The sequence below is a fragment of the Pseudopipra pipra genome, chromosome 3 (genome assembly GCF_036250125.1).
Source record: "Pseudopipra pipra isolate bDixPip1 chromosome 3, bDixPip1.hap1, whole genome shotgun sequence".
Lineage (NCBI taxonomy): Eukaryota > Metazoa > Chordata > Aves > Passeriformes > Pipridae > Pseudopipra > Pseudopipra pipra.
Window position 1 is genome coordinate 86,978,161 of NC_087551.1, and position 25,137 is coordinate 87,003,297.

The 25,137-nt window shown below is 37.6% G+C and overlaps 1 protein-coding gene across 3 annotated transcripts in view; it reads left to right on the top strand.

Annotated features, from left to right (window-relative positions):
- COL9A1 (collagen type IX alpha 1 chain) overlaps positions 1-24,661 on the top strand; it is a 66,328-nt gene extending 41,667 nt beyond the window's left edge. For all 3 annotated transcript variants that reach the window (XM_064650218.1, XM_064650217.1, XM_064650216.1), the window contains 10 exons: positions 8,677-8,730; positions 9,489-9,560; positions 12,383-12,418; positions 12,525-12,569; positions 14,331-14,363; positions 16,814-16,960; positions 18,300-18,354; positions 19,561-19,749; positions 22,148-22,225; positions 23,441-24,661. In XM_064650218.1, coding sequence (XP_064506288.1) covers positions 8,677-8,730; positions 9,489-9,560; positions 12,383-12,418; positions 12,525-12,569; positions 14,331-14,363; positions 16,814-16,960; positions 18,300-18,354; positions 19,561-19,749; positions 22,148-22,225; positions 23,441-23,625 — 894 coding nt within the window. In that variant the 3' untranslated portion in view covers positions 23,626-24,661. The remainder of the gene's footprint in view (positions 1-8,676; positions 8,731-9,488; positions 9,561-12,382; positions 12,419-12,524; positions 12,570-14,330; positions 14,364-16,813; positions 16,961-18,299; positions 18,355-19,560; positions 19,750-22,147; positions 22,226-23,440) is intronic.
- Positions 24,662-25,137: the final 476 nt, after the last annotated feature.

A 25,137-nucleotide genomic window follows, 5' to 3' on the forward strand; every position in this document is an offset into this window, starting at 1 on the left:
TAGAGAAATACAGAAGCAAATATCCTATGATTGCTTCTGGCTTTGATGAAAAGTTAGATTTTAAACCTTTGTTTATATTCTTCTTGTCTTTGTTTTTATATATGCCAAGTAAAAACCCAAGCAGAGGGAATGAGGGTGGTTTGTGACTAAAAGCTGTAACCAAACTTCCGTTCTTTCATTGCAACACTCTACTCTCATCACTGGCATTGAAAAGCTTAAATTCACTGTCAGTAGATCATGTGCTCTTTTCTTTAACTGTTCTAGCCTCTTGAAGAAGCTTGTGCTTTATATTACAATGCTCAGCTGTATATTCTAGGATTTCGAACTTTGGACTAAGTATTCAGAGCATGACTGGTTTTTTTGATAGAACCTGTTTCTAATGCACGCAGTGTGAACAGCGAGGCAAGATATGAGGGAAAGGTAGCTGTTTGTCCTGTCTTGTAAAGGAAATGGCCAGAGACTGTCCTCAGCACACTTGGTCAGCTGGCCTGTTGTGGTTTGTCCTGATGCTGCTAAACTCCCTTAACACCCCTAATGCCTAAGAACAGACTGGGCACAATCTGATTGCTCATGAGGAACTGTCTCTTACTTGTGTTCCCAAAACTGTTCTTGGCCATTATCTAGGAAAGTCCAGTGACAAAAGCATGCCATGAATGATGGTGGGATGATGCTCGTGCCTGCACCTTGGCCCTTTCTGGTTGACATTACGAATGTAGCTGTAGTGGTGTGAAGTATAGCAGCTATCTCTCATTGGAAACACTAGTGTTGTAATTCTTTCCCTGGAGATTTTCCTCAACACTAGAAAGATTTGAAAGACTGGAGAAACTGCTGCTGGGCAGGCAGCCTGCTGCAGGACATAAATCTGCTAAGGAAATGAACTGATGGCATTTGCTAAGGCTCAGTTTTGAAGACAGAGGACAGCTGGTTACTGGAGGGTCTGTTGGGTACTGCTTTCTGGTTCCCTCTAGAGCGGACCTAATGTGGTTTGAAGCTGCATAAGGCTGATATAATTTCCCTTTGCTGTTAATCCTTCTGTGAGGGATGAGAGGGTCAGTGATTTGAAGAAAATTTTCATGTACCAAAATTCACTCTGATGACTTTAACAAAGCTCCGGGCTCTATAAGCAATTGCTTTTTTGAGCTTCTCTTTTGTCACTGATGCCCTAGGGATAGTTTCCTGGAATTTTCTGAGCTTCTGCTATCATACCATGACATAAGTTTTACTCGTGCAATTACAGGGTAATTCTCATACAGGGCTTGGTAAGCTACTGTCTGTGATATATTTGTAAGGTCAGACAATCTTCTCTGAGTTACCTCCTAAACATACACCAACAGTCAGCCAAGTAATAGATTTCGTTTTCTTCTGTTTTCTTCATGTGCTAGATGCATGAGATCACATTTATTTTGAACCAAGTCTTTGTATGAGTGCTGTGTCCAGAGCTTCTTAAGGATAATATAAAAATGGGACTATATGAGCATATACTTACTAGGATGGACTAAGCTATCTTCAGCCTCCCAAATACCCAACTTGCAAACATTTATTTTTTGTTTTTTGTGGTTAAAAGTGTTGGATAAACTAGAAAAAGTTTTCAGCCCTGTTCTTCTTAGGCTGATACTGTATACTTGTGACAGGAACAAGAATTATAATTGAATCAGACCAAAGTAATTGCCCACTCTTGATAATGCACTGTAATCTGCTAAACTATGCTTTTAATCCTTTCAATTTGAACATGAATTTACAAAATCAGCAGTCCGTAGAACAGGGGTTGACACACAAGGTTAATTATTAGTAACCCTGTAGATGGAAAGAAATACTTAATGCAGATCAAACACAATAATTTTTCCATTTATCACTCTGGAGACCTGCAAGACATCCGAGTATCTTGCCTTTATTTTCTCTGTATTTACAAAGTGCACTCATTATGGAAAACACATAAACATTAGAAGAAAAGCACAGAAAGAAAAAAAACTTTTGGTCAACACAAAATGGAGAAAGGAAGTAAGTTATTGATTATAAAGTAAAGTAAGTGGAACATCAAACAGTAGTCTACTTCTCATCCATAGTTCCTTTAAAGCTCTAAAGAACCTTGAATACGTAAGCTTCCATTTGCTTAAGACTACAGGCAGCATGTGACTGGAAAAACTTTCTGTTTTTTGGGAACACTTTACTACAAGTAAACACAAGAAATGGGAATGATCAGGGTGTTTTTTTATTTAGGAAGGACAGAGGGTTGAACTATTGAAATTCAGAGAGCTTTGGTCTAAGCTGAGTCAATATTTATTTTCAGGACAGAATAAAGAGTGTTTTCTGCAGCATGTCCATGTGGCAGATACATCTGAGCCTTAGCTTTAAGAATTCTGTGCTTACATTTCTAGGAAAAAAATAGTCCACTGGTTAAATAATTCTACATGCCATGATTTTCAAACTTCTAAAACTAGAAAATTTGAAAATAAGCTCTTATAATTAATCTAAGGAGAATTTTTCTTGAATTTTTTTTCCAGATTTTTGAATTTTCTCACAAATTTAACACTCAGTGGTTTTTGACCAAAGTTGTATAACCACTTTCAAAGCCTGAGGATTTTATTATTACTATTCATGTATTTTTCTTGCCCTATTCCTGCTCATTTTGAATTATCCACTTTAGCACTCACTTCAGTTCTTTTTTTTTTCTCCTTTACCCCTTTGTTCCATTTCACTCTTGGTATAAAAGACTCAGGTAGAGGTCAAAAGAGGCTGGGCTTTTTCCTTGGAGTAGGACAAAAACTTGATGTTTTGCAGGATATGGGGAATTTCAGTCCCTTAATGTATTTGCTGTACAGCAACAGCGACATGAGATCTTCACTTTCCCATTTCACTTACCCATGTTCTTCACATTGCAACTGGGGCAAGACAGCATGGCTGGTATCTCCAGGAGGGCCAGCACTGTAGAGGAAAGGAGGTCTGGTGAAGGTTTGTAGAGGGATAACAAGGCTGACTGTGCTAATAGGGACAGCAGGCTGGTATCTGTACTAGGGAAAACCAACATACCTACATTTCTGTTATATTTAAAAATCACCTGGTTTTTCGGGTTTATATACTTGCAAAATACACCTTTTTGAGACACCTTCAACTAGTGTGTAGTTTTTTGAAAAATTACACGACAAAGCACTATCAACAGTGACTCTGTGGGACAAATTAATGCCGCTGTACTGTTTTTCAAATAATCTCTAGAGTCCTCTGGCATAAATAATGTTATTTCAACCTTATTTCCATTGTTAAACTATGTTGGAATGTAGCTGGGAAGGTATTTTTACTAAACAGCAGATTCAAATTTTGGCCTTTTGTGAGTCTGTAAACTTTTACAGATATTAAATGTTTGAAAACAAAATTACTAGCTCTTCTTAAAACTAGGCAAAATCATGTGTTGGGACACTCTTGCATCACTTTCTATCTCTAGGAGAAAATTACTTTAAAAAATATAATTTTAGTCTATTATTGCTTTTACTTAAAAAACTTCAACTAGCAGGTGAGGAGGGGGGAAAAATTGCTATTCATCTGTTCAGTAAATAAGAAAAACAACTGGAACAACATGGAAATTTTGCCTTTTCTTTCTAAATGAAACATATTCTCCATTCCACTCTAATTGTTTTCTTGGTTAACCTTATGTTTGCTTCACATTAGTCTAACCAATCCAAGTAATTACCAAACTCTCTTCTGATTTCAATCTTTCTAAATCAATCATAATGGCAGGTGGCCCAAAGGAAGGAATTCTCAAATGCGGGGTGTCATTCCTAATCAGTGGAATTTAGCCATGCTCCCTAAGCTGCTTAACCAATTTCTTTCATATTTGCTGAGATTTAGTAAGATTTAATTGTTCATAATATGTCTGCCAAAAATACTGACCCCTGCCTCTGCTTTTTCATCCTTTGCTTTTCTTCAGCTATTCCATATTTAAATTGTAAACATTTGGAGAATGTGTATCCCACCCAGTGGTTTTTCAGAGAGCTTGTAACATTTAAGTAACCACTTTAAAGTTCATACTTGTCTAGCCAATTGAGCAAATTTGATGTATATGCAGGCCAGCACATGTATGTTGTTTTGTAAATAGGATGTAGTACATGTTTTCCCAACATTAGCAACAGAGGTTAAATATTCAGCTGCCTAAGATTTGATACCATAACCCCTCTGAGAAACTTCTGAGGGACCCTGGTCGGCTGGGCTGACTTGCTCTCTCTACTCTTTGGAAGTGCCTTTGTCTCATGCCTGGTAAGTACCTTGGATTTAGTATTAAAATGTTGAACAACCTAAATTAGAAGAGAATGCTGTTTCCAGCATCTTAAGTTACTTTCAGCTAAATTAATTGCCTGATCTTTAATGATATTTTTGTCTTACCTACGCTGAAATGTAACTTTGGTTACTGTAACAGTATAACTAAAATGTAGCTTTTCTATCATATTCTTTTTACATGACTGCAACTGAAATAATGGATCACTTTCTGTAGTTGGTATCAGTAGTGTGGTAGTATGAAATGTCCTTGTCTGAGTTTATAGGCTAGGCTTAGGTATTAGTGGACGTGTTTAGTATCTATAATTTCGGAGGTGCTCCACAAGTGGTGTCATAGTTTACATTTAAGGTACAGCTGGAGGGTTAGCTAGCATTACACAGTTTATGGCAGACTCAAAAGGAAAAATTGCATTTCCATCTTGCCAGGTACACTTTTTGTCCAGTAAACCTAAGCCTTTAGCTGAATGTGACTAAACTTTCTGACCTTGCCCAGTTCCACAGCGTAGTTTGTACAGGGTAGCACTTTTCCTCCCTCACTTGCAGACTACATATCCCAGCCAAATGTGATAAGATCCAAGTCTCTCCAGTTCTCACACTATCCACCCTGTCCTGCCAAACAACATGGCCATATTCTTGTCTGCTACGTCTGTTTACCCCTCCACCTCCACCTCCAACTTTCTTTGACTTCTGGGCATGCTAGACCTCTGGAGATCAGCAGATATCACAATGTTGGCTTCTTCTAAGCAGTGTGAACAGTAATTTAGGTAAAAATTGGATTCGTTATGGAGTTAGTGTACTAAAACCAACCTAGACTTCAGTTAACACTGTAGACACAGAATGAAAGGTCTCTGTCCTCTATTCTTGGCCACAGTACCACCTTTGAAGAGAATGTCAGCTAGTAAGTTGTTGCTTATTGTTGCTTGTGCCCAAAGTATGGCAAACATGACATGCTTGTACCAGAATCCAAGGCAGTACAATTTAGTTAATATTTTGAGCAAGTTGAAATGGTACATTTAAAATCTCAAAGTTAGTTGTCTATTTACTCTTCTATCGAATAGTGGTTTATATTCTTGGATGCTTTTCAATACTGTACTGAGGGTCAAAGAAGAGTCCTATTGATACTTTCATGGATAAGTCCTTGAAGTGAAATGAATAATCCCTCTGAGATTTTTGTATAAAAAATTTGATAAGTTAAAGTCTCACAAGCATATAATTGATAAATGGGTTACATTTTTTGAAAGACTTTGAATATGAGTTTTAAAAAGTCCAAAATGTACTTTGTTTATTAATTTTTTACTCTACGCAAATGTAATTCTCTATGGCTCTGCTATTGAATATACTAAAATTGCTATGACATATACTATTAAACAATTTTTTAAGTAGAGAAGAGTTTATCACAATATACACTGTGGATTACCTGTCTAGCGGTTCTGATCAGTATTTCAATTATCTGTGCAGCTAAGTGCGATGCAAATTACCTCAGGTATATTCTTGTTCTGCTCAGCTGATGAACAGGAAGTCAATAAACAAGTGGCATTGTTTTACTATGAGAAGGCATTCTGTAACTGCTTGTGAGAATTCTACAAAAGCATTATCTTCAAAGTGTCTGGATGAAAACCATTCCAGACAAACTAAAGGATGGTCTACTGTAAATCCTGTAATGTCCTTTTACATATGTTACATTCAAAGGCCAAATATAGATCTAATAGAACTGTGAGAGACATTAAATCTTTCATTGATCCAGCAATCCTGCCTTGGAATAAAGGGAAGGTGGATTTTGTTACTTACCACTCTGCATGTGCCTTACCAGGAGAATGACCCTATCCTCAGCAGTACTCACATGCTAAGTGATAGTATACTTAACAGAAATCAATTGTCTACTCTGTTAAAGTACCAGAGCAGTCCTGGAACATGCTTGGTGTCTACTCAGTCTAACATCATGGACTGAAACAACCTCTAGGCAGTGACCAAGCTTTGCAGTGCTTCAGGGGCTATTTGTGGTGATAGTCTGCATGGTATTAAAGGCATGGAACATTTACCAATATGTTTGAAAGTCAGTCTGTCCCAGCTCACTCTAAACTAGTGTCAAAATTGCATAAAATTATACAGATTCTGATTGTCTTATTGTTAGAGCCAGTGCATGATGCCCATTGATTTGTGGGTGGCCTGAAACTATGCACTGTTGTACAGAGGGTTGCTGTATAAGAAAGGTGGGCTGAGGACATGGCAAAACTGCCTATGAGTGACAGCACAGAGGAACATTTCCTCTGGCCAAGTACAGATGTCAACAGCTGAACCAGTTATTGCAGAAACCCTCCTATAGTCTGTGAAGAAAACTTAGATGCTTCTAGGAACAGGGCTTGTGAAGTATTTTAAATGTTTACATGAGGACATCTTCAGATGCCTTTTTTCTTCATCCACTATGAAGAGAATCACAAGTAACTAGCTCAATGTGAATCCTATCCCAGGGCCATTTCAGTCAGGTAAAACTTGAAGGAAGCTTTGCAGTCTTTCGAGTTGTGCCATGGGCCACCAGGATTCCTGGTTGTTCTTCGGATGACAGTTTCTCTATTATATGCTAAAAAAAACTGTGCATGTTGCAGTAGTGGCCCTTAGTTTGAGGTAACCTGTACTGACAGACATAATGCCAATGTTTACTGGAAATTCTCTGCATTTTTATTCCAGTCTTCTGCTACTAACCTTTGAAACCATCTAGAAAAGCAATGTGTTTGACAAATACCTGTGTTATATATTTGACAATAGATTTTTTTTTTTTGCATTTAAAATACAATGGAAGATTTTTCTTGACTTTTGTATGACCAGCAGAACCAGAGGTTTATTATATTATTTTAACTCTGTGGAAGGTGATATTGCTTTTGTTTTATCGCTGTATAGCAATGACTGTTATGACATATATGAAAAAACAAGTTTCTAATGCTGATCATAATTTTAATCCTCTTTTTTGCATTATAAATGTATTAGTAGTTCAGATCAGAGGCGCAGTACAGAATTATTTGACTAAATAAAAGTTTAATGCATCTTCTGGTTTGTAAGATAAAGGTGATTTTGGGGGCTTTTTTCTTGTCTTTTTTAACATAACAAAGCTCCTAGAAATTATTCAAAGTGCTTTAAAAATTAGTTATTTTAACACCATAGAATATTTTGAAGGAAATTAATTGAAAAGTCTATTTATATTTTCTTCTGTGATCTCTCCAGGATACCTAATTATTTCTTGAATTGTAGAGTTAGTTTTCCTAAGCTTGTGTGAGAATCTGTCATTGCATTTATGACCTGGTGTAAAAGGCCATGTCTGCCATTTCCTTTTATTATTCAGTACATCACAATAGGTATTATGAAAAAAATCTATATTTTAAATTTTCTGTTGTATACAGCATTAGAATGCTTAGGTCTGAGTTTATTCACGTTTTCTAAGTTATTTATAGATATATAACTTAGAAACAGTTATATATATAAGTGTTTATCTACTTACATATCTATTTTATGATCTTACATGCGGTATCATGCTTTTATAGCAAATACCTCGTGTATTCACAGAGTGGAAGTAAGAAAACTATCTCAAGTGACACTTAGGCTTGTGTTGGGACAGGAATATATCTGTACAGGTGAGAGTAAAGGTATAAAACTTACTGAGGTGTTCTGAAAGGTTTAATCATAAGAGACAAAACCATTTGAAAAAGGTACCTTAGTTCAAGAAACATTTAAAATCTTTGAAAATTTGACTTAATATCAAGTTTAGCCAGAGTATATATTCAAATGCATGCATGAAGAGGTGGATTTGTTACACTAATGTGAATATGATGATGAGTGGATAAACATGTCTCAAGTGAAGATATAAAGATCCAGTGAAATGCGTATTTATGCTTATCACTAATATGAAGGGGGATTTTTAAAGGTAAACCTTCCCTGTAACAGTCTAGACTTTTTTTTGAACCTAAATGAGTTTTTTAACAATGACTTTTGCATACACTTTTCACATTTGTCCATCGTTCATGTGGGATCACAAGCTTTCAAGTGTGTGGTCATGTAGGAGTTCAGTTGATGAAACTGAGCAAAAGCCTGAAGCTAAGTGTGTGCACCAGTTGTCTTAGTGAGGTACATATGTTTGCAACAGCTAACCCTCAGCTGCAATTCCATGAAGGGAACTTCATTGGGCATAATCACTCAGCAGAATGAATTAGTTGAATCATTTAATGTCAGCTAAATATTATGTACCACTATAAATTAAAATGTTTTCACTGTTTTTAATGCATGTGATATTTTTGCACTAGTAAACAGAAGTTTAAAGCCAACTCCTAGGTAGTATAATTCACTAAACAAGAAGAAAAAAATGATACTTTATTCCTTGTTCACAGAAAATGTTTCAGAAAGTAATGTTCTCCTATTTCCCATCAGGGTAGCAGAGGGGAGCCAGGTCCTGCGGGTCCTCCAGGTTTACCAGGGAAATTGGTAAGCAGGTTTTTTCCGTATTCACTGCTCATGTTTACTTTCAAGGAACCATGGTATCATCTGGAACCACACTTACCCATTTATCCATGTAGGGAACTGGAAACAGCATTGAAACCATTGACGGTTGAGTTTCTTTTTCAGTCCTCTGTGACTGTGCTAATATTAGAAAAAGGTGTTTTAAAGTATATGGAGATGTGTGTGACATCTTCTTAAAAAAACCCATAAATCATATGATATGAAAAGCTGAGTTGCACAGTCCTGTGTGGGCTGCATATACTTGGGAACCGGAGCAGTGAAAGACTGACCTTATGCTAACAGCTACATGAAAATAACGAATGGAGCAGATTATGAATGCCACCTTTTACCAGGGCTCCAGCAGTGTTTACACAGCATCAATCAGAAGCATAGCTGAGGAGATCTTGGCTGAAAGAGCCTACTGTTACAGAGGAATGCACAAATCGCAGACTGCAAGGTCTTGGGAAGTATTTTTAAGAGAACCAGACTGTCATTGAGGGACTGGAGGGTGGAAAACCTTGTAAGCTGTTTGTATTCTGATTATCAGCAATGAATTCATAATAAGATGCTGTTTTAAGTGCTGTACTTTGGATCAACTCTATTTGCATCAGATAATCCTCTTTCATCAAACTGAGTCTGTTCTGGGAATGAGCTTTTGCCCCATCTGCTTGTCAGGGTATGACCTTTAGTTGTTCATTCCAAACCAGATTGGCTAAGTTTACATCCTTGACTTATTTTCACAGGGTCCCCAGGGTAATATTGGACTTCCTGGACTGCCTGGTCCTCCAGGGCTACCTGGTAGTAAGGGTGACCGGGTAAGAAATGCACACATACATACAGATTGCAGTTTGATGCCAGCAGTAAACACAATAGTTTGAGCACTGTTTTCATTTTTTATATGAATTAATGTCTGTTTTCTTCCTTTGTATGTACATGTATTAACTGCTTGAAAGTGATGCTCTAGGTACACATCAACTACTTGTAGCTTATAAAGTGTTTGAATCATTTAAAGACCTAAATCTTATTGCAAATAATTGACAGCCACATCTGAAATTGTAAGTCAGGGTTTGTGGTCACTATAGAACTTTGGAACTTCAGACCTGGTCTGCAGTAGGAATAATATCTGTATAAGTACTTCATCCAATATTTTGTTAGGAGGAAAGAACTTGGCCCTAGGGATCTCACATAACTGCAGAAGATATCTTGCTTTACTCAACAAATGTCAATGAAGACGGTACATAAACCCAAAAATGTTTTTATCTTGGTTTAGGAGACTGCAGAGAATGGAATTCATTCACCAAAATTCAGATGTATTGGTTATAGAAATCATCAGTTCCATACTGTTTCATCCTTCTTACTTGAGGGATCTACTTTGGTATTAAATGAATTACACTTGTGAAGTGCCTCTCACTTTCCACTGAAAATCAAGAAAGTATAGGACTCCTGGTCCTATAGGTATCACTGCTGTGGATGTCTTAGTTGAACAGAGAAATCCTGCCCCTGGTGTGCTCCCAGTGTACATCACAGGGCTGCTAGATAGGGCTCACATTGGTTTTCAGCAGTTTTTAAAAGCTACTCAGGTACTGAAAATAAGTTTCTAAGTCTTTGATGTTGTCAAGGTATTTATATCCTTGATTCATATTTTTTTTTCTTCAATTGCACAGAGGCTGGAATGAATTTTCTGGGTCAGGCTTAGCATGGCTGCAGCTTTGCAAGCAGCACTGATCTTCAGTATGTATTCCAAGTCACAAGCCTGCAGAGCATTGTGCCACTTTATCCTTTCTCTTGCCTTCAACTTTTGCAACTGCATCAGTCTTATACAGAGGCAAACAAAGCCAGTAGAATTCACAAATTGGATATTTCAGTAGTTGTTTGTGATCCCAAATCTGTTAAATATTGTGTACTATCCACTGGCACCTTGTCAATATGCAGGTGATGACTACTTGAAGAATGAAACACCACCAAAGAAATCATCATCAGAAGTGTTTTTATTGAAGTAAAATGTAAAAGTAAGACTTGACAAAATTTGAATGCAGGGTTCACTCTATTTCTGATTCACATATTTTGAATTGGTTTCAGACACTCTGGTTCTGTCTATTTTAGTAAAGCTAAACTTTGGCTTGGCACCAAACCAAGTGCCAGACCTTAGCACTGGAACACAATCCTTTATGCTGCTAAATAGTTAAAGTAGCCCCTGGTAGAGTTTTGGATGATGCTGACAGTTTGCAAACAATTCTTGGATATGATTTGAGAGGGATTTTTGCAATTAGATAAGCAGTATGTCAAGAAAAGTGAGTCATAGTTTGACATCTTGCCTTATTGTCTCCTTAGAAATTTTGGGAGTCAATATAGAATAGATTCAGATAGTTTCAGCTGTGATTTTTATGTTTGCTAATACAAATATTGCAGGCCAAGGTTTTCAAAAGCAATAGAGTCTCCTATGTCAGCCTTATCTATTGGCAGTTTTATTGCTCTAAAGAAGATTAAGTGGAGAAAAAGAATCTTCCAAATGATGTTAGGTTGAAAATCAATGTCTTTTTTGGGTGAGTAATTGGAAAACCTTAGTGAGGCACAATGTTGAGAACACTTCAGGCAAAATAGTTTCAATGTTGTTTGACAAAGTCGGAATGTTAAATAGTTCTGTGATTTGTGCTGTTAAACTTTGTGAATAATTTAGTGGCTCTTCATTCTCAAGAACATGAGAACAAGTCTGAATTCATTAAATTTTAAATGTTAGACTGGTCTGTGTGCCTATATGTTATGTGAATTAAATGGCTCTCTCAAATGGGAGAGAAAATGCTGTATCTCTGTTTTAGAAAAAAACCTCACCGTCATGCACAGTTATAGTTCTTTCAGAATGCATATGTTTGAATGTGCACAGAATTCAAAGACCATTAAGGGTGATGTGAACGGTTTTCTAACAGAACACAAATACTAAGTTTTTCTTAAACAATACAACGTTCTACAAAAGAAATAATTTTATCATAGAAACAAATTATGTATGTTTGAAATGAATCTGGTCATTAATTTATTTCTCTTTGGTTCCTGTCTGTCCACACAGGTACATTTGGTTGCAGAATGAAACATAGTAATGTTATTATTTAAAAAAAAATGGAACATCAACTTTAAGATACAAGCCCTTCAGCTTTGATTGAAATGATCAAACTTCTAGACACAGTTTTGCTAAAAAACATTGAGAATTAAACAGCAAGCAAGATAAGATTGTGACTGCATTTGTAGATGTCTCTGCTTATCCCCATTAGATGGGCTAGTATAGCCTACAGCGAAATGGAACACATAACAATGCTAGAAAAAGTGATACACTTGCAGGATTCTTTACCTATAGCTTCTAACCAATTTGCAGAGCAGACGTGTAGCAGCTACCAAGAGCATCTGTCATGTAGAGGGGAGATTCACAGTCAGAAAGGAGTTTGACAGTCAGAATCTGTACTGTCCAGTCTGTCACCTAAATTGCACAGTAAGATTTAAGTGCTTTCATTGTTGTTCTCAAAAATTCGCAGCTTTAAAGGTCTCTTGCATTAATGCTAGATCGTAGGGGGGATTGAAGAACATTTAGTACACTTTTGAACCTGCAGTTTGAAATTCTGAATGCTTTTTTCAATCTTTAACCTTTTAGGGTTCAGTGGGTGAGCCAGGACCTAAAGGTGAACAAGTAAGTCATGTTAGAAATCATGGAACTTAAAAGTCACTGTACTAAATGCCACAGTACGTTATGTTGACTAATCTGAAGGCTGACAGTGTGTCTTTCTTTGATATAGGGTGCACCTGGAGCAGAAGGAGATGGAGGAGAAAAGGGTGACTTAGTAAGGCGTGGTTTTTTTCTTTACCTGATATAATATTTTGTTGTTGTAAATTAAGACTTTGTTGGAGTGCTTCAAGCATATGGTTTCATCATTGAAAGTCACATTTCAGTTTTATACCAACTGGGCATTGCAGAGCACAGCAGTTCTGTTGGTCTAGTCTCTCTATTCTTGCTGTTTGAAAAGCACTCTAAAATATACGTGTTCTATTAGGTGTATAATATAGTACAGACTGCCTTGCAGGAAGGGTCTATATGTGTGTGTATATATAAATATAGATAAGCTTGTAGAGACAGATTAAGTGTTTATATATGAATATATATGCATACACAGACAGATAAATTCTTGGTGTTTGAAGCAGTGAGGATGAGGAGGTAGTTTAATTCTGGTGAAACAGGAGCAGAGTTAATAAATATCCCTAATAACTCAGACTTGAGGGAAATATTTTGTAGTGACTTTAGAAATAAGATTTGCAACTGGCTGTAAGGGAAAGGGAGAATGGTGTGGGAAGAGGCTGTGGCGCTGTTATATTGCTGGAGGGATATATATGTGTGTGTGTGTGTATATACCATATTAAAATGGCATGTTGTGAATTCACATGGGGAGTGCCCTTGGGTAAAGAGGGTTTGTTTTCCTCCATAAAGAGAAATGCACTAGTCCAGTGGCTCCTGTGGTGCCGCATCCAGCAAAGCCAGAACTTGATCTTTCTAAAGGAAGTAAACTGCTCCCTATTTAAAAAATGGTAGCCAGATTATGTGCTGGAAATGAGCATTTTTTCCCTCAAACTTTGCAATTCTGAAAGGCTTTTAATTAACAGCCCTAGTTAGCTAGATGTCATAGGTGAGCTAGTAATTGAGCTTTACAATCACTATACAGATTCACAGGAAGCAATGCTATGGGTTGTCTAAATGTGCTATAGCTAGTCTGGATAACAGTTGTTATTTCTATTTCATTTATGTCATATTCATTAACCGACAAAGTGGCCTTTGTAACCTCTAGAAAACAATTATTTCACCAATGGCATTTAGGAAGAGGGAAAATACAGTTTTTGGGAATCTCTCCCAGAGTAATTCCTTTTTTTTGGTGTTTTCATACTAATCAATTTCATAAGTGATTACAATATTTTGAAACTTTTTCTTTTCTAATTCAGAGGGAAAACTAAAAACTCCAGAACAGGGGGACTGCTATTCTCAGTCAGTGATAGAGGGATCTCGATGTTGTTCAAGTGAGGAGAAAAGTTGCTGGGAATAGCAGCTTCTAGGGATTTGGTTTCTTCACAGCACACTAGGTAGACACTTGCCAGGTTTCTGTTGTAGTTTTATCAGGGCTAACACAATACCAATATCCATAGTTCTATCAAACTAGAAACTAGAAACTAGAAAATCCTGACTGAATAATGTTTCCTCTAAAGGTTTACAAGCAATATTCTGTCTAAGATTGTCCTGTGCTGTAGCTGTGGTTTGGGAGGTTAGAGCCATGTATCTAAGTCCAAGATAAGCAATACAAACCCAGTTATATCAAACATGCTTTCTCATTTGCACCCTAATGAAATGTTTGTGAGAAAGACATTTTGCAAAAAATCCCTGAAATTCAAGTTTTATTTTTAAAGGAATTGTAATTAATTTGTGGTGCAATTTTGCATAAATAAACTAAATATGTGAACATTTTTTATAGTGAAAAAAAATCACATCAAATTTACTACATTTGTAATGTCTGTGGTAATGGAGACTCTCTTCTAATATAGTTTGTCTTATTTTTGCTTAGGGTGACATGGGATTACCGGGAGCAAAGGGAGCTGTAAGTATAATGGATAGCATTGTTACAGAAATACAGAGAACTAGTAGATCACATAGATGGTTTTCTGATTTAAGAAAAAATAATGCATATAACAAGCTGAGCTCTTTATCACAATTAAATTGAATGAGTTTGAACTGCTTTTCTTCTATTTAAATTTTGAATACAGTCAGTATTAAAATAAATTCGCTTTGGAAAGGAATTAATTTCCTGACTTCCAAATCCAAAAAACAGAAGCATCATTCGTCAGCAGTTTTCTGGCCAACAAATATGTTTTTTTTTAAGAAAACAAATGCACTCTTTTTACAGTGGGTGTTGTATAGAAAGGAGGCTCAGTACACTGACTGCATGCAGGCTGTAATATTTACACTGTAAATTGTGAGGTCTGTGAAATGAGAAGTATTTGTGGCCCAGATTCCTCTTTTTTTATTTCATTTTTTTTAATAGCAGAATGATAACTTTGATGTGAAAGGTGAGCAGAAGCTTGTATGTCACATAAGAAAAATAATTTGTGAGTTGAACTCATTCTTTTATTTCAGGATCACTGAAGAATGGGATTGTTAGAGCATCTGACAGTATGGGCTGTGATACTAAAACACCAACAGTTCTGCCCACAGGGAACTGAGGCTGATCATAACAAAAAAACTCTGCTTGTGTTCTTAGTGGTTTGGGTAACTTTGGGGTTAAGCAAGTGAAAGTTAAAGAGTGCTTACTGCCCATCAAGATCCTACAAGAAGGACATGAGGAAGAGATAGAGAAGAAATCCATAATTTTATCCACCTAGATTTTAAAATCTTGTCTTGATGATACCCTAGAGTGCTTATCCTAGTGAGTACCTACACAGGAATGAGTAATCCACCAGGCAACCTAGTAATTCACCAGGCTGGGGAAGAAAAGAATGATGGTCTCCTGGTTGCATAGTCCATAAAGGCAATTTTCCTGTCTTCTTGATACATCTTTTGAAGCATGTTTGTTGGGTTTCCTTCTAACAGAGACAGCAATCAGTTACCTGAGATGCAGCACAGATGGAACCGAAATGGCTCCATCTTGTGGATTTAGCTGATACCACAGTTGAGTGATTTAATTTGCTCTTTAGCATCTCTTTCAGAGGGTATTGCTCTTTTTTTTTCCCCGGAGATTTTGGAAGTCGTGAGTGTGTAGGATTTTTTTCCTGCTTGTTCTGCATGTTTGGAGTCTTTTTGTTTGTTTGTTTATTTGTTTGGGGGGTTTTTTTGGGTTTTTTTTGGGGGGTGTCAGGTGTTTTTTTCCCTTACTTAGTACTACTAACTAAGTACTACTAACTTTTCCCAGTTAGTACTACTATTGATTAATAGTAGTAAATTAACTTATATTGAAAGTAAGTGTGGTGGCTTGACCCTGACTGGACACTGGCTGCCCACCACAGCCGCTGTATCACCCCCTCCCTCAATTTGTCAGGGGAGAGAAAATATAGCAAAAGGCTCATAGGTTGAGGTAATGGCAAGGAGAGGTCACTCACCAGTTATTGTCATGGGCAAAAAAGAGTTGACCTGGGGAAATTAAATGAATTTATTTCAAATCAAAATCAGAGTAGGATAATGGGAAGTAAAACAAATCTTAAAAACACATTCTGGCCACCCCTTCCTCCTTACCAGGCTTAAATTTATTCCTGAAGTAAAGGGATTCATTCAGGCAGTTTCTCAACATCAGTTTGTGTGAGGATGTTCCTTCCCCTCTGCCAGCAAACTCAAGTGTAGGCACTGAACTAGCTCTGGCTCTGACAGATTAAACAAAGCAAACATGTGTGTTCCCAAACAACCTGGGGCTAGATGGTAGAGGTTCATACTGTGGAGGCCTGGAGAAACACCATCTATAACGCAGCTGTCTCCTTTGAGAACACACGCAGGATCACCCTCGAGGAGAAAAGGCAACGCAGAAAGAACCGTGTTCTGCAGAATATACCATCTAAAGTCTTTCTACTGTGCCTTTTGCAATCGGATATGTCTGTCTCGTATTGGCCTCATAAGTCACCAACGTGCCTGTAACAAATGTAGTTAGAGCCTTCCCAAATCTTCGTTCGCGAAGCCTAGCCATCATGACTCTATACAAAAGGCCATGAAAGGCATTTGGAGCAAGCAGGGAGCTGGAATTTTTGTAACTTAAGCAGCACTTAATGTATAGAAATGTTGCATGTTGACATGCATGAGGGCAGAAGTAGAAACAAGTACTAAAGTTCTGTTCTTTGACAAAAAATCCATCTTGACCGTGTCATTGTTAATGCTGATGAATACAGACCTCTTACGAATCACCCAACCTCTGACTCCAGTAACTTATCTAAAAAGTTGTTCAACAACTGTACATTCCAGCACTCATTGCTTTACATTTGTGAATAGCTCCTCTCACAATTTTGATATGTCAGAATAATTCTAACACTAGTATAGCAGTCCACTGAAATTCCACTCTTTCATTATCAGATTGGTAATCCTGGAGACCCTGGTTCCCGTGGGCCTGAGGGAAGTCGTGGACTGCCTGGCATGGAAGGGCCCCGAGGCTCCCCTGGACCACGAGGCTTGCAGGGTGAACAGGGTGCCCCAGGTCTGCCTGGCAGTGAAGGTCCAGCTGTAAGTACTGTTTTCATGTAATTGGTATCTTTTGAACACTTACCTGTCACTCGCATCACTCCCTGTTTTGCATCAGGAGACGTGTACACGTGCAAAACTGAAGTGCCACAGTGCAGTTTGAAGTACACTGTACCTCTCATCAAACACATCCGTACACCAGAGAAATCTTAGGGTTGTAGACAGATGGGTCCTTGGGTCCTCAGTTTTCAGTTCAGCTCTGTTTTCTTATGCCTGCCCTACCCCTGCAGCGTGCATGAAACAATGTTTGACACAAGGGTGCCTCACTCACAGTATTTACCATGCTGGTCAAATTGACATCAGCTGGAATAGTTGCACTTGCAGGAACTGGAACATCTTTTAGTGACAGGTGGATTGATTTTGTTTGGCACAGAGTTAAATTTCTTCATAGTGGCTTATATGGACTGGATTTGGACCAAGGGTTGGACTCGATCTCGGAGGTCTTTTCCAACCAAATTGATTCTGTGATTCTATTCTATGATTCTATATGGGTTATGCTTTGGAATTGTACTGAAAAAAGTCTTTACAGCACACTGAAGGGAATAGGACAAGGGGTCATGGCTTCAAAGTTAAAGCATAGATTTAGATTAGATATTAGGAAGAAATTTTTCATTGTAGGAATGGTGAGGTACTAACAGGTTGCCCAGAGAAGTTGTGGATGCCCCATCCCTGCAAGTGTTCAAGGTCAGGTTGAATGGGGCCCTGAGCAGGGGGCGTTGGAGGGGTTGGAACGAGATGATTTCAAAGGTTCCTTCCAACCCAAGCTATTCTACAATGTTTTAGTTACTCCTAAGCAATGTTTACATGGCATCAAAGCCTTTTCTGTTTCTTACACTGCCCCACCAGTGAGGAGGTTGGAAGTGCACAAAAAATTGGGAGGGCACACAGCCAGGACAGCTGATCCCAACTGACCAAAGGGATATCCCCTATCTTATGGCACCATGCTCAGCAATAAAATCAGGGGAAAGTTTGTGGGGGGCGATGAACAATGCTTTAATTTGTATCACTTGTCTTTCTTAGGTTTTATTTTCTTCTTCTTCTTCTTTATTCCCTTCTTTTTCCAATGCCTTCTCCTTCATCTTGCTTTCTGTTCATTATACCTTTTTTTTTCTCAACACATGAGTTTTCTCACTTTTACCCTACCAATTTTCTCCCCCATCCCACTGGTATGGGAGGAGTGTGTGAACGACTACGTGATTCTTAGTTGCTGACTGGGCTTAAACCGTGACAATTGACCAGCTTTTTTTTGCATCAGGCACACTTATAAATTGTACTGTGACATCAACTGTTTCTTTTAAATTTATTACTTTTTTAATTCTAGGGAAAAGAGCCCACCGATCAGCACATTAAGCAGGTTTGCATGAGAGTCATGCAAGGTAAATATGCTAAAAAGTATTTCATGTTTCTGGTTCATTTAATTGGGACAATCTGTTGCTATGGAGGCAACCAGGATTTTCCCACTCTTATCCAGAACAAATTGCATGGCCTCAGCAGGGGACTTAGCTGAAAATCTTTCCAGGTATGAATGTAGGCACAGTATTATAAAGTCCTTCATTTATATATACTTTGTAGCCTCATTGAACTACCTGTTGATTCCATACTATTGGTGTAGTAAGCAGGCCACAGACCAGAGTATTTTTATGAAATACGTGCATTTTGTATTCAAATCACTTGCTGCATTTGTATACATAAAAGTACACAGCTTCACTGAAAGCTTTTTAGCATTTTGTACTCATACACTACTAGATTGCAGCAAACAAACTATGTGAAAAATAGGTAAAAAAAGCAGAGTGCAGAGAGAGGCTTTCTGGAGATAACATAGAGTAAAATTAAAGCAATAGGCAGATTCTCAAAACCCTAATTATACTGCTGAGTTCGTGACACATAGAGAAATTTGAAGCTTTTCTAATATGGTTGGTGCATGGGATTTACTGTGTTTAAAAATTTATGCTTCCCTGTAAGCACAAAAGAAACTTTTCAGTACTTGCTACTGAAGATGCCCTTTGGGATATTACGCTATTGTAATGTTAAGAGTTTACTAGAATGACATTGCTGCTCATGGTTTAAAAATTCTCAGTAGTTATCACTGTTCTTGATACTGCCCAACAGGGTATTTTTAAAAAAAATTTCTATAAATAGGTTAAAAAGGCCTTTTAAAGTGGTCTCTTGAAAGACAGATTAATATTGAGGAGGATTATAGTGAAATCACATTTCGTGCTTGAATTTATTTCTAAACCATCAGAAGTTTCTTACTAGATGATTGAAATGTAAATGATGTAGAAATTATAAGGACATTTCTAAATAAACTATAAATATCTAAGTAATTCGAGTCTGCAAACATTAAATTTCTTTTCAGAAAAAATCACAGTTTCTTCTGCACAGTGTGCCTATGCAGTTTGCACAGTCCTAGGATAATACCTTATATGTAAGAAACTTTGTAAATAGCATAGCACAAAAGGAAGGTGCTGGAGTGTAGTCTGTCAGTTTGCATAGCAGAGGACCTACGGTCTTCTTCAGTGATCGTGGGAATCTCTTCATTCAAATCCACTTACTCTTTAACTCTGTCTCCCTGTTCATTGCAGAACAACTAGCTCAGCTGGCAGCCAGTCTTAGGAGGCCAGAATTTGGTGCTCCAGGTCTTCCTGGCAGACCGGGGCCACCAGGTGCTCCAGGGCCTGCTGGTGAAAACGGCTTCCCAGGACAGCTTGGCCCCCGTGGCTTGCCTGGCCTTAAAGGTCCCCCTGGTGAGATTGGTCGTAAAGGTCCTAAAGGTAAGAAATTCTGTAACTGGCTTTCACTTGTTAACTGCTTCAGTTTTTTGTGTTGATTTCTTTCCCCCCTTAACTTGGACTACAGGTTGTGGATGTAGATTATACACATGTGAAGTCCAAAAAGACCCTGAATTAGGAATGTAAACTGTTTGCTGTAATTGTTGTGTCAGTTACCACAGAGATTAAATCCATTCTCTTGGATTTAGCAAGACTTGTTTAGAAATCTGGTTTTTAGCAGATGAAAAACATAAACCTCAAAAGTCCATGAGAGAGAGAATTGATATTAGGACTCTGACTCAGCATCTTACTTCTAGTTCAGGGCAGATGCTTGTCCTTTCTCACATTGTATAAGTGATTTGATGACAAAAACCAGGTGTGACTCCAGCAGTGATTCTCTCCTCTACTTGGCCTGGTGGTCGACCTCACTTCTGCAGGACTTGTGGTCCCAAAAGCCCATGTAAGTGGTCAGATTCAATCACTAAATGAATTATTCTACTTTTCAAAGTGCACCCAGTTATCATATTAAAAGTGACTGATAACTATATGCCTTTTATTTGGGTTTAAGCCTTGAGCCATTTAGCATCATTGCACCAGGTACCAGAATTTATTCATTCTTTGGAAAGGACAAATCCATAATAAAATTGCCTTACACTTTATAAAAAATCTTTGGTCAAAGTTAATCTCTTCTGTTCATGACTGAGAGGTTCTGTTCTCCTCTGAAGGATTATACAGTAGAATTTTCTGCATTCTTATGACCACTATAAATGTATTAGTTTCTATTCAGCAGCAATTTCAATCTGTTTCTGGAAGGAGGTTTTATTTAAAAATTATATTTCTGCACAAAGCTAGTCTGTTGCTGGATTAGAGTGTTTACTTTTGATTCAAGATTTATTTGAAAGTAAAATTGGGAAAACCTTTGAGAGAAAGAAGAGAATACAAAAGAAGCAAATTTTAATGACATCATTACTGGAGCTTTGTTAGTTTTCATTTAATGTAATGCCATCTGCAGAAGAAACAAAATAGAGATACAAAGGTGATGGGGTATACTGTATTTTATTCAACACACAGCAGGCTGTGCTGTGTTAATATTGAAAAAAATAAATCTACAGAACATAAAAAAAAATCCAAACAAGCAAGATGCTTTGTTTTCTATCATAATTGTCATAAAATTCCAAAGTTCCCTTTCAGTAAACATTGAAATACAATTACAGATACATGAGAAGTGAATGCCTTCATGTGCAAAAGCTATTATAATGCTACATGGCAGCCAACACGAAAACTCTCAGTGCTTCACTCCAGGTTCCTGGTAGTTATCAGAGTTCCACAGAGGTCACAGAAATGAACTGACTTTCCCCATCCATTTGGGAACTTGTCTGAGATTGGATTGAGGGGAAAAGGGTACACTGGACATGTGATAAAAGGGCAAAGAAGAATGTTGAGAATGATTTAGAAGGTCACAATAAAAAGGAGATAGAAACACAGCAAAGTGTAACCATGAGACACAACAGAAGATACAAAGGTACAGTGATTTTAACAACGAATCAAGTGTCTAGGCAAGCCATGAACTCAGCAGTCTATTCTGTCTTTCCTCCCTGCAGTACCAGATGGTATGGAAGCATAAAATAAAGCTCAGGCAAATATTATTAGGCATAAACTTGTGACTTTTGACTTGCAGAAAAAAAAAATCAATGTAGGGTATTCACAATTGGGAATATATACATAATTTTATGGAATAGATATATTGAACAGAATTTTGAGTTTACGACACAAACAACAAAAAAACTTTCTCTTACTGTTGCTTGTGGTTTGGAGCAAGATGTGAGTTTGAAGAAAAGCTGAGTGCCCACCAAAGAAAATGATATTATTGTATGACAACAGATACTATCAGACAAGAACAAATTTCTTTCATAAAGGTAAAACAATGTCTTACGTGGATGTCAACAGAATACTGTAATCTGTGCAGCCAGCTTCCCCTTTCTTCTCTTCACTGGCCATCTCAAGGACCAGCGCTTGAGAATTCACTTCTTAGCTGAGTTCACATGGCCTTGCAGAAGCCAATAACCTCACTATATTCCAAAGAACCCGTGTAGTCCTGCGAGTTTGGTTTATTCCTGTTATATAGGCTGTGACTTATCTCATGTGGTACTTACTCTCCAGCTCCATGTGTTTTTTTTCTCCTCCAAGATGTCAGCTTCTGAGTATGACTCAAATGGGAGAAAAACCCCAATCAAATCCCAAACATTCTACAAGGATCTGTGTCAGGACATCATTCAAATCTGCTAAGAATATATATAGCCAGCTGAATTCTCTGCTTATTAAGTGTTCACCTCTGAAAGGGAATTTACTGAAAATGATAGTTCAGGCAGGCTATAACTAATATTTCATGAATTTGCTTTAGGTGAACCAGGAGAAAGAGGAGAAAGAGGATTTCCAGGCAGAGGACTGAAAGGTTATCCTGGACCAAGAGGTCTGCCAGGTAAATATAAGAGGGTTAGGGTAAAGAGAAAGAGATGTAGTAATAATTTAGTCAGAGCTGATACTTCAAGATGCTTTGAAAAGATAAAAGGTGTCCATTAAACAATAAGCCTTCAAATTACAGTGCTTAATAATTTTTACATTATAGGTAAGGATTCAGTAAAAAATCAGAATTAAAACCTTTTTTACTAAAATGCCACCACCTCATTTATCTCACTGTAGAAAGGTTAGGGAAGATGTAAACAAATACTTAAAAAAAAAGGGGCAATTACACACAAATAAATGAAAATTGCCTCTTCTAATATAAATATATATTTCATATAGATTACATACACATATAATTATATATAAAAAATAAATAAAAAAAATCCACGACCCTCAGATTATCTCACTGACAGGCACAGCAGTCTTCAAAATTTCCACTCATAATCTAGTATATTCTTTTATTTCTGTGGTAATTAATTGCAATATTATATAATAGGGCTCCATGGGAGATTCTTGCTGATGGATGCAGCACAGCTGGCCTCTAGTGGCCTGGGAATGAACATAAACGTTATTTCCATCGGTATCTCTATAGCATATTTTTGTCTTTATATATAGACAGAAACAACCTAAATTTCTTCTCTTCCTGAAAAAAGGAAAAAAAAATAGAAGGTTACTATATACTGATCCCAAGGATATCTGTGTAAGTCAGAGCTGTCTTCTGTAGAAATCTATCACTGAAAGAGGCTTACTGAAATTACTGCATTTCATTTCTCCACTGAAGATTTAGAAGTAAAAAGCGACTAGTTCTTAGCAGTTCCAAACTATACATCCATTTCCCCAACCATCTCAGTTGAGAAAAAAAATAAATTCTTGGTATGTCTTTTTCCAGAGCACTAACAAAACTGTAATGGGAAGTAGCATCTACTCTGTCATAGGCATCAGCAGCAGGGCTGGCTGCAGTGCTGCAATCAGTTATACTGCAGAGCTTCATATAGCAGGACAACTGCACCAGTAAAACTGGAGAGCACTGGGACTGAAATTTCATTGCTGTAGCAGGGAAATTGCAGCCTGGGTGTCAGAGAAAAACTGTCCCTCCAAGTTGGCACCCCTCCCTGAGAGCAGTGAAAAGCTGTCTTCATACAGCTTTTGAGAACGGGATGTTCAGTAAAGCTACATGTACAGTAAGCATGTTGTTTGCTGCCAATGTTTAGATCTGCATCTGCTTTTCCAGGTGAACCAGGCAAAGCCAGCTATGGCAGGGAAGGCCGTGATGGTGAGAGAGGTCCCCCTGGGGTGGCCGGTCAGCCTGGGGTTCCTGGTCCCCCTGGCCCTCCTGGCCCTCCTGGGTACTGTGAGCCAGCATCCTGCAGAGTGCAGGCTGGACAGAGAGTGGGTAAGAACATGAAAGGACCGTGAGTGGGCAACGCAAGTGCCACCGTGTGTCAGCATCAATTTACTTCTTGCACAGACAGCTGAGAAAAAAATAAGGAATGAAGGAGAAATGCAAACATGGACAAACCTTTCAACCAAGGTTTCAGTAAGGTATTTTTAACACAGTGGTTGTACATTTTTTCAAAAGGTTTACTTAGCAACACAAGCTGCAACAATGGTGCTTACAGAAATACACAGGTGATGCCTTCTGGTTCTTTCTCCTTTTGGGGAGGATAAAAGGCAATTGTCTATTTTTATTTTTGATTTTTTTTAATAAAGGGTTTCTGTGATTTTTCCTCCTCCCATACTTAATTCCTATGTATGATGTACAGTGAAATAACATGACTTCAGCCATCAAATAAAAAAAGGACAGTTTATTTCCTGCAGTTGTAGCTATTCTTTTATACTTCAAAAATAAATTCTAGCACACACCTTTCATGCACAGTCATTTCATTGTATGTATGTGTTGTCCAGGATATGCTAAACCTCTTTCAGCTCTTCCATTCAATTGCAGAAACAGAGTTGAGAGACTTTTCTTGTGAAAACCTGCCACCCCTGGCACCTTTTATGCTGTCAATCTCCGTAAAGGTACGATCACTGGGTTCTCATGAATAACCCATGTGGAATAACCTCTTCATTTTTGACTCAAATTTGTGTTGCATTTGTAATTTAATAGGAAGCCTATTTCAGTTTGCCTTCTTCTATGTGAATTAAATAAAAGGCTAGTAGCCACTGTCAAGGGAATTTTAAGTCCCAGAAATATATGTTTTATAGTAAAGATTACAGATTTTGAAGTAACATCTGTGGTTGTACAAACCCCCAAATAAATGATATTTTAATCTCCTATATCTTTTTTTTATGAATGGTTACATTCAGTACTGATTAACAGAACAACCAGAAGGCAGCAATTAGATGTCCCAAGTTGCCTTTTTTGAAGATACTCAGTTTTTAGAGGAAAATGTGCAATGTAGATATTCTGTTGCTCTCTGTATAAATTAAACTATTTGTGGTTTTGACTTTACCTCTCTGAAGTTTATTCTCTCTCCAAGATAACAATGAAACCATCCTACGATGTTTCCTTTAATTTCATTATTAGCCATCCAAATTTTCAAATATAAACTTTGGCACACTTGCTTTAAGCACTGATTTTTTTCCTAGCCCTTAGCTATCTGGTTATGTTCCAGACAGTTGACTTGTTTGCCATGTGACAACAGAGAGAAAGAACACAATCCATGGAGCTCTGCATTTTGCATGTAACATAAGGGTAAAGGTACTGGTATAATATATACAGCAAAAGGAATTATTAAAAAATGAGTAGTTAAACCTTCCTCAGACCAAACCTGATGCTCTGGCTGCATCTAGAAGCCACTTTTCTGACACCTCATGTGTTGACAGAAAGTGCCTAAACAGAGATCACTTGAGACAAAAATGTCTGCTTCAGCTGCCTACTAAAATAAAGTATACTCGAGACTTTCTAGATTTAGTTAAATGGGATTA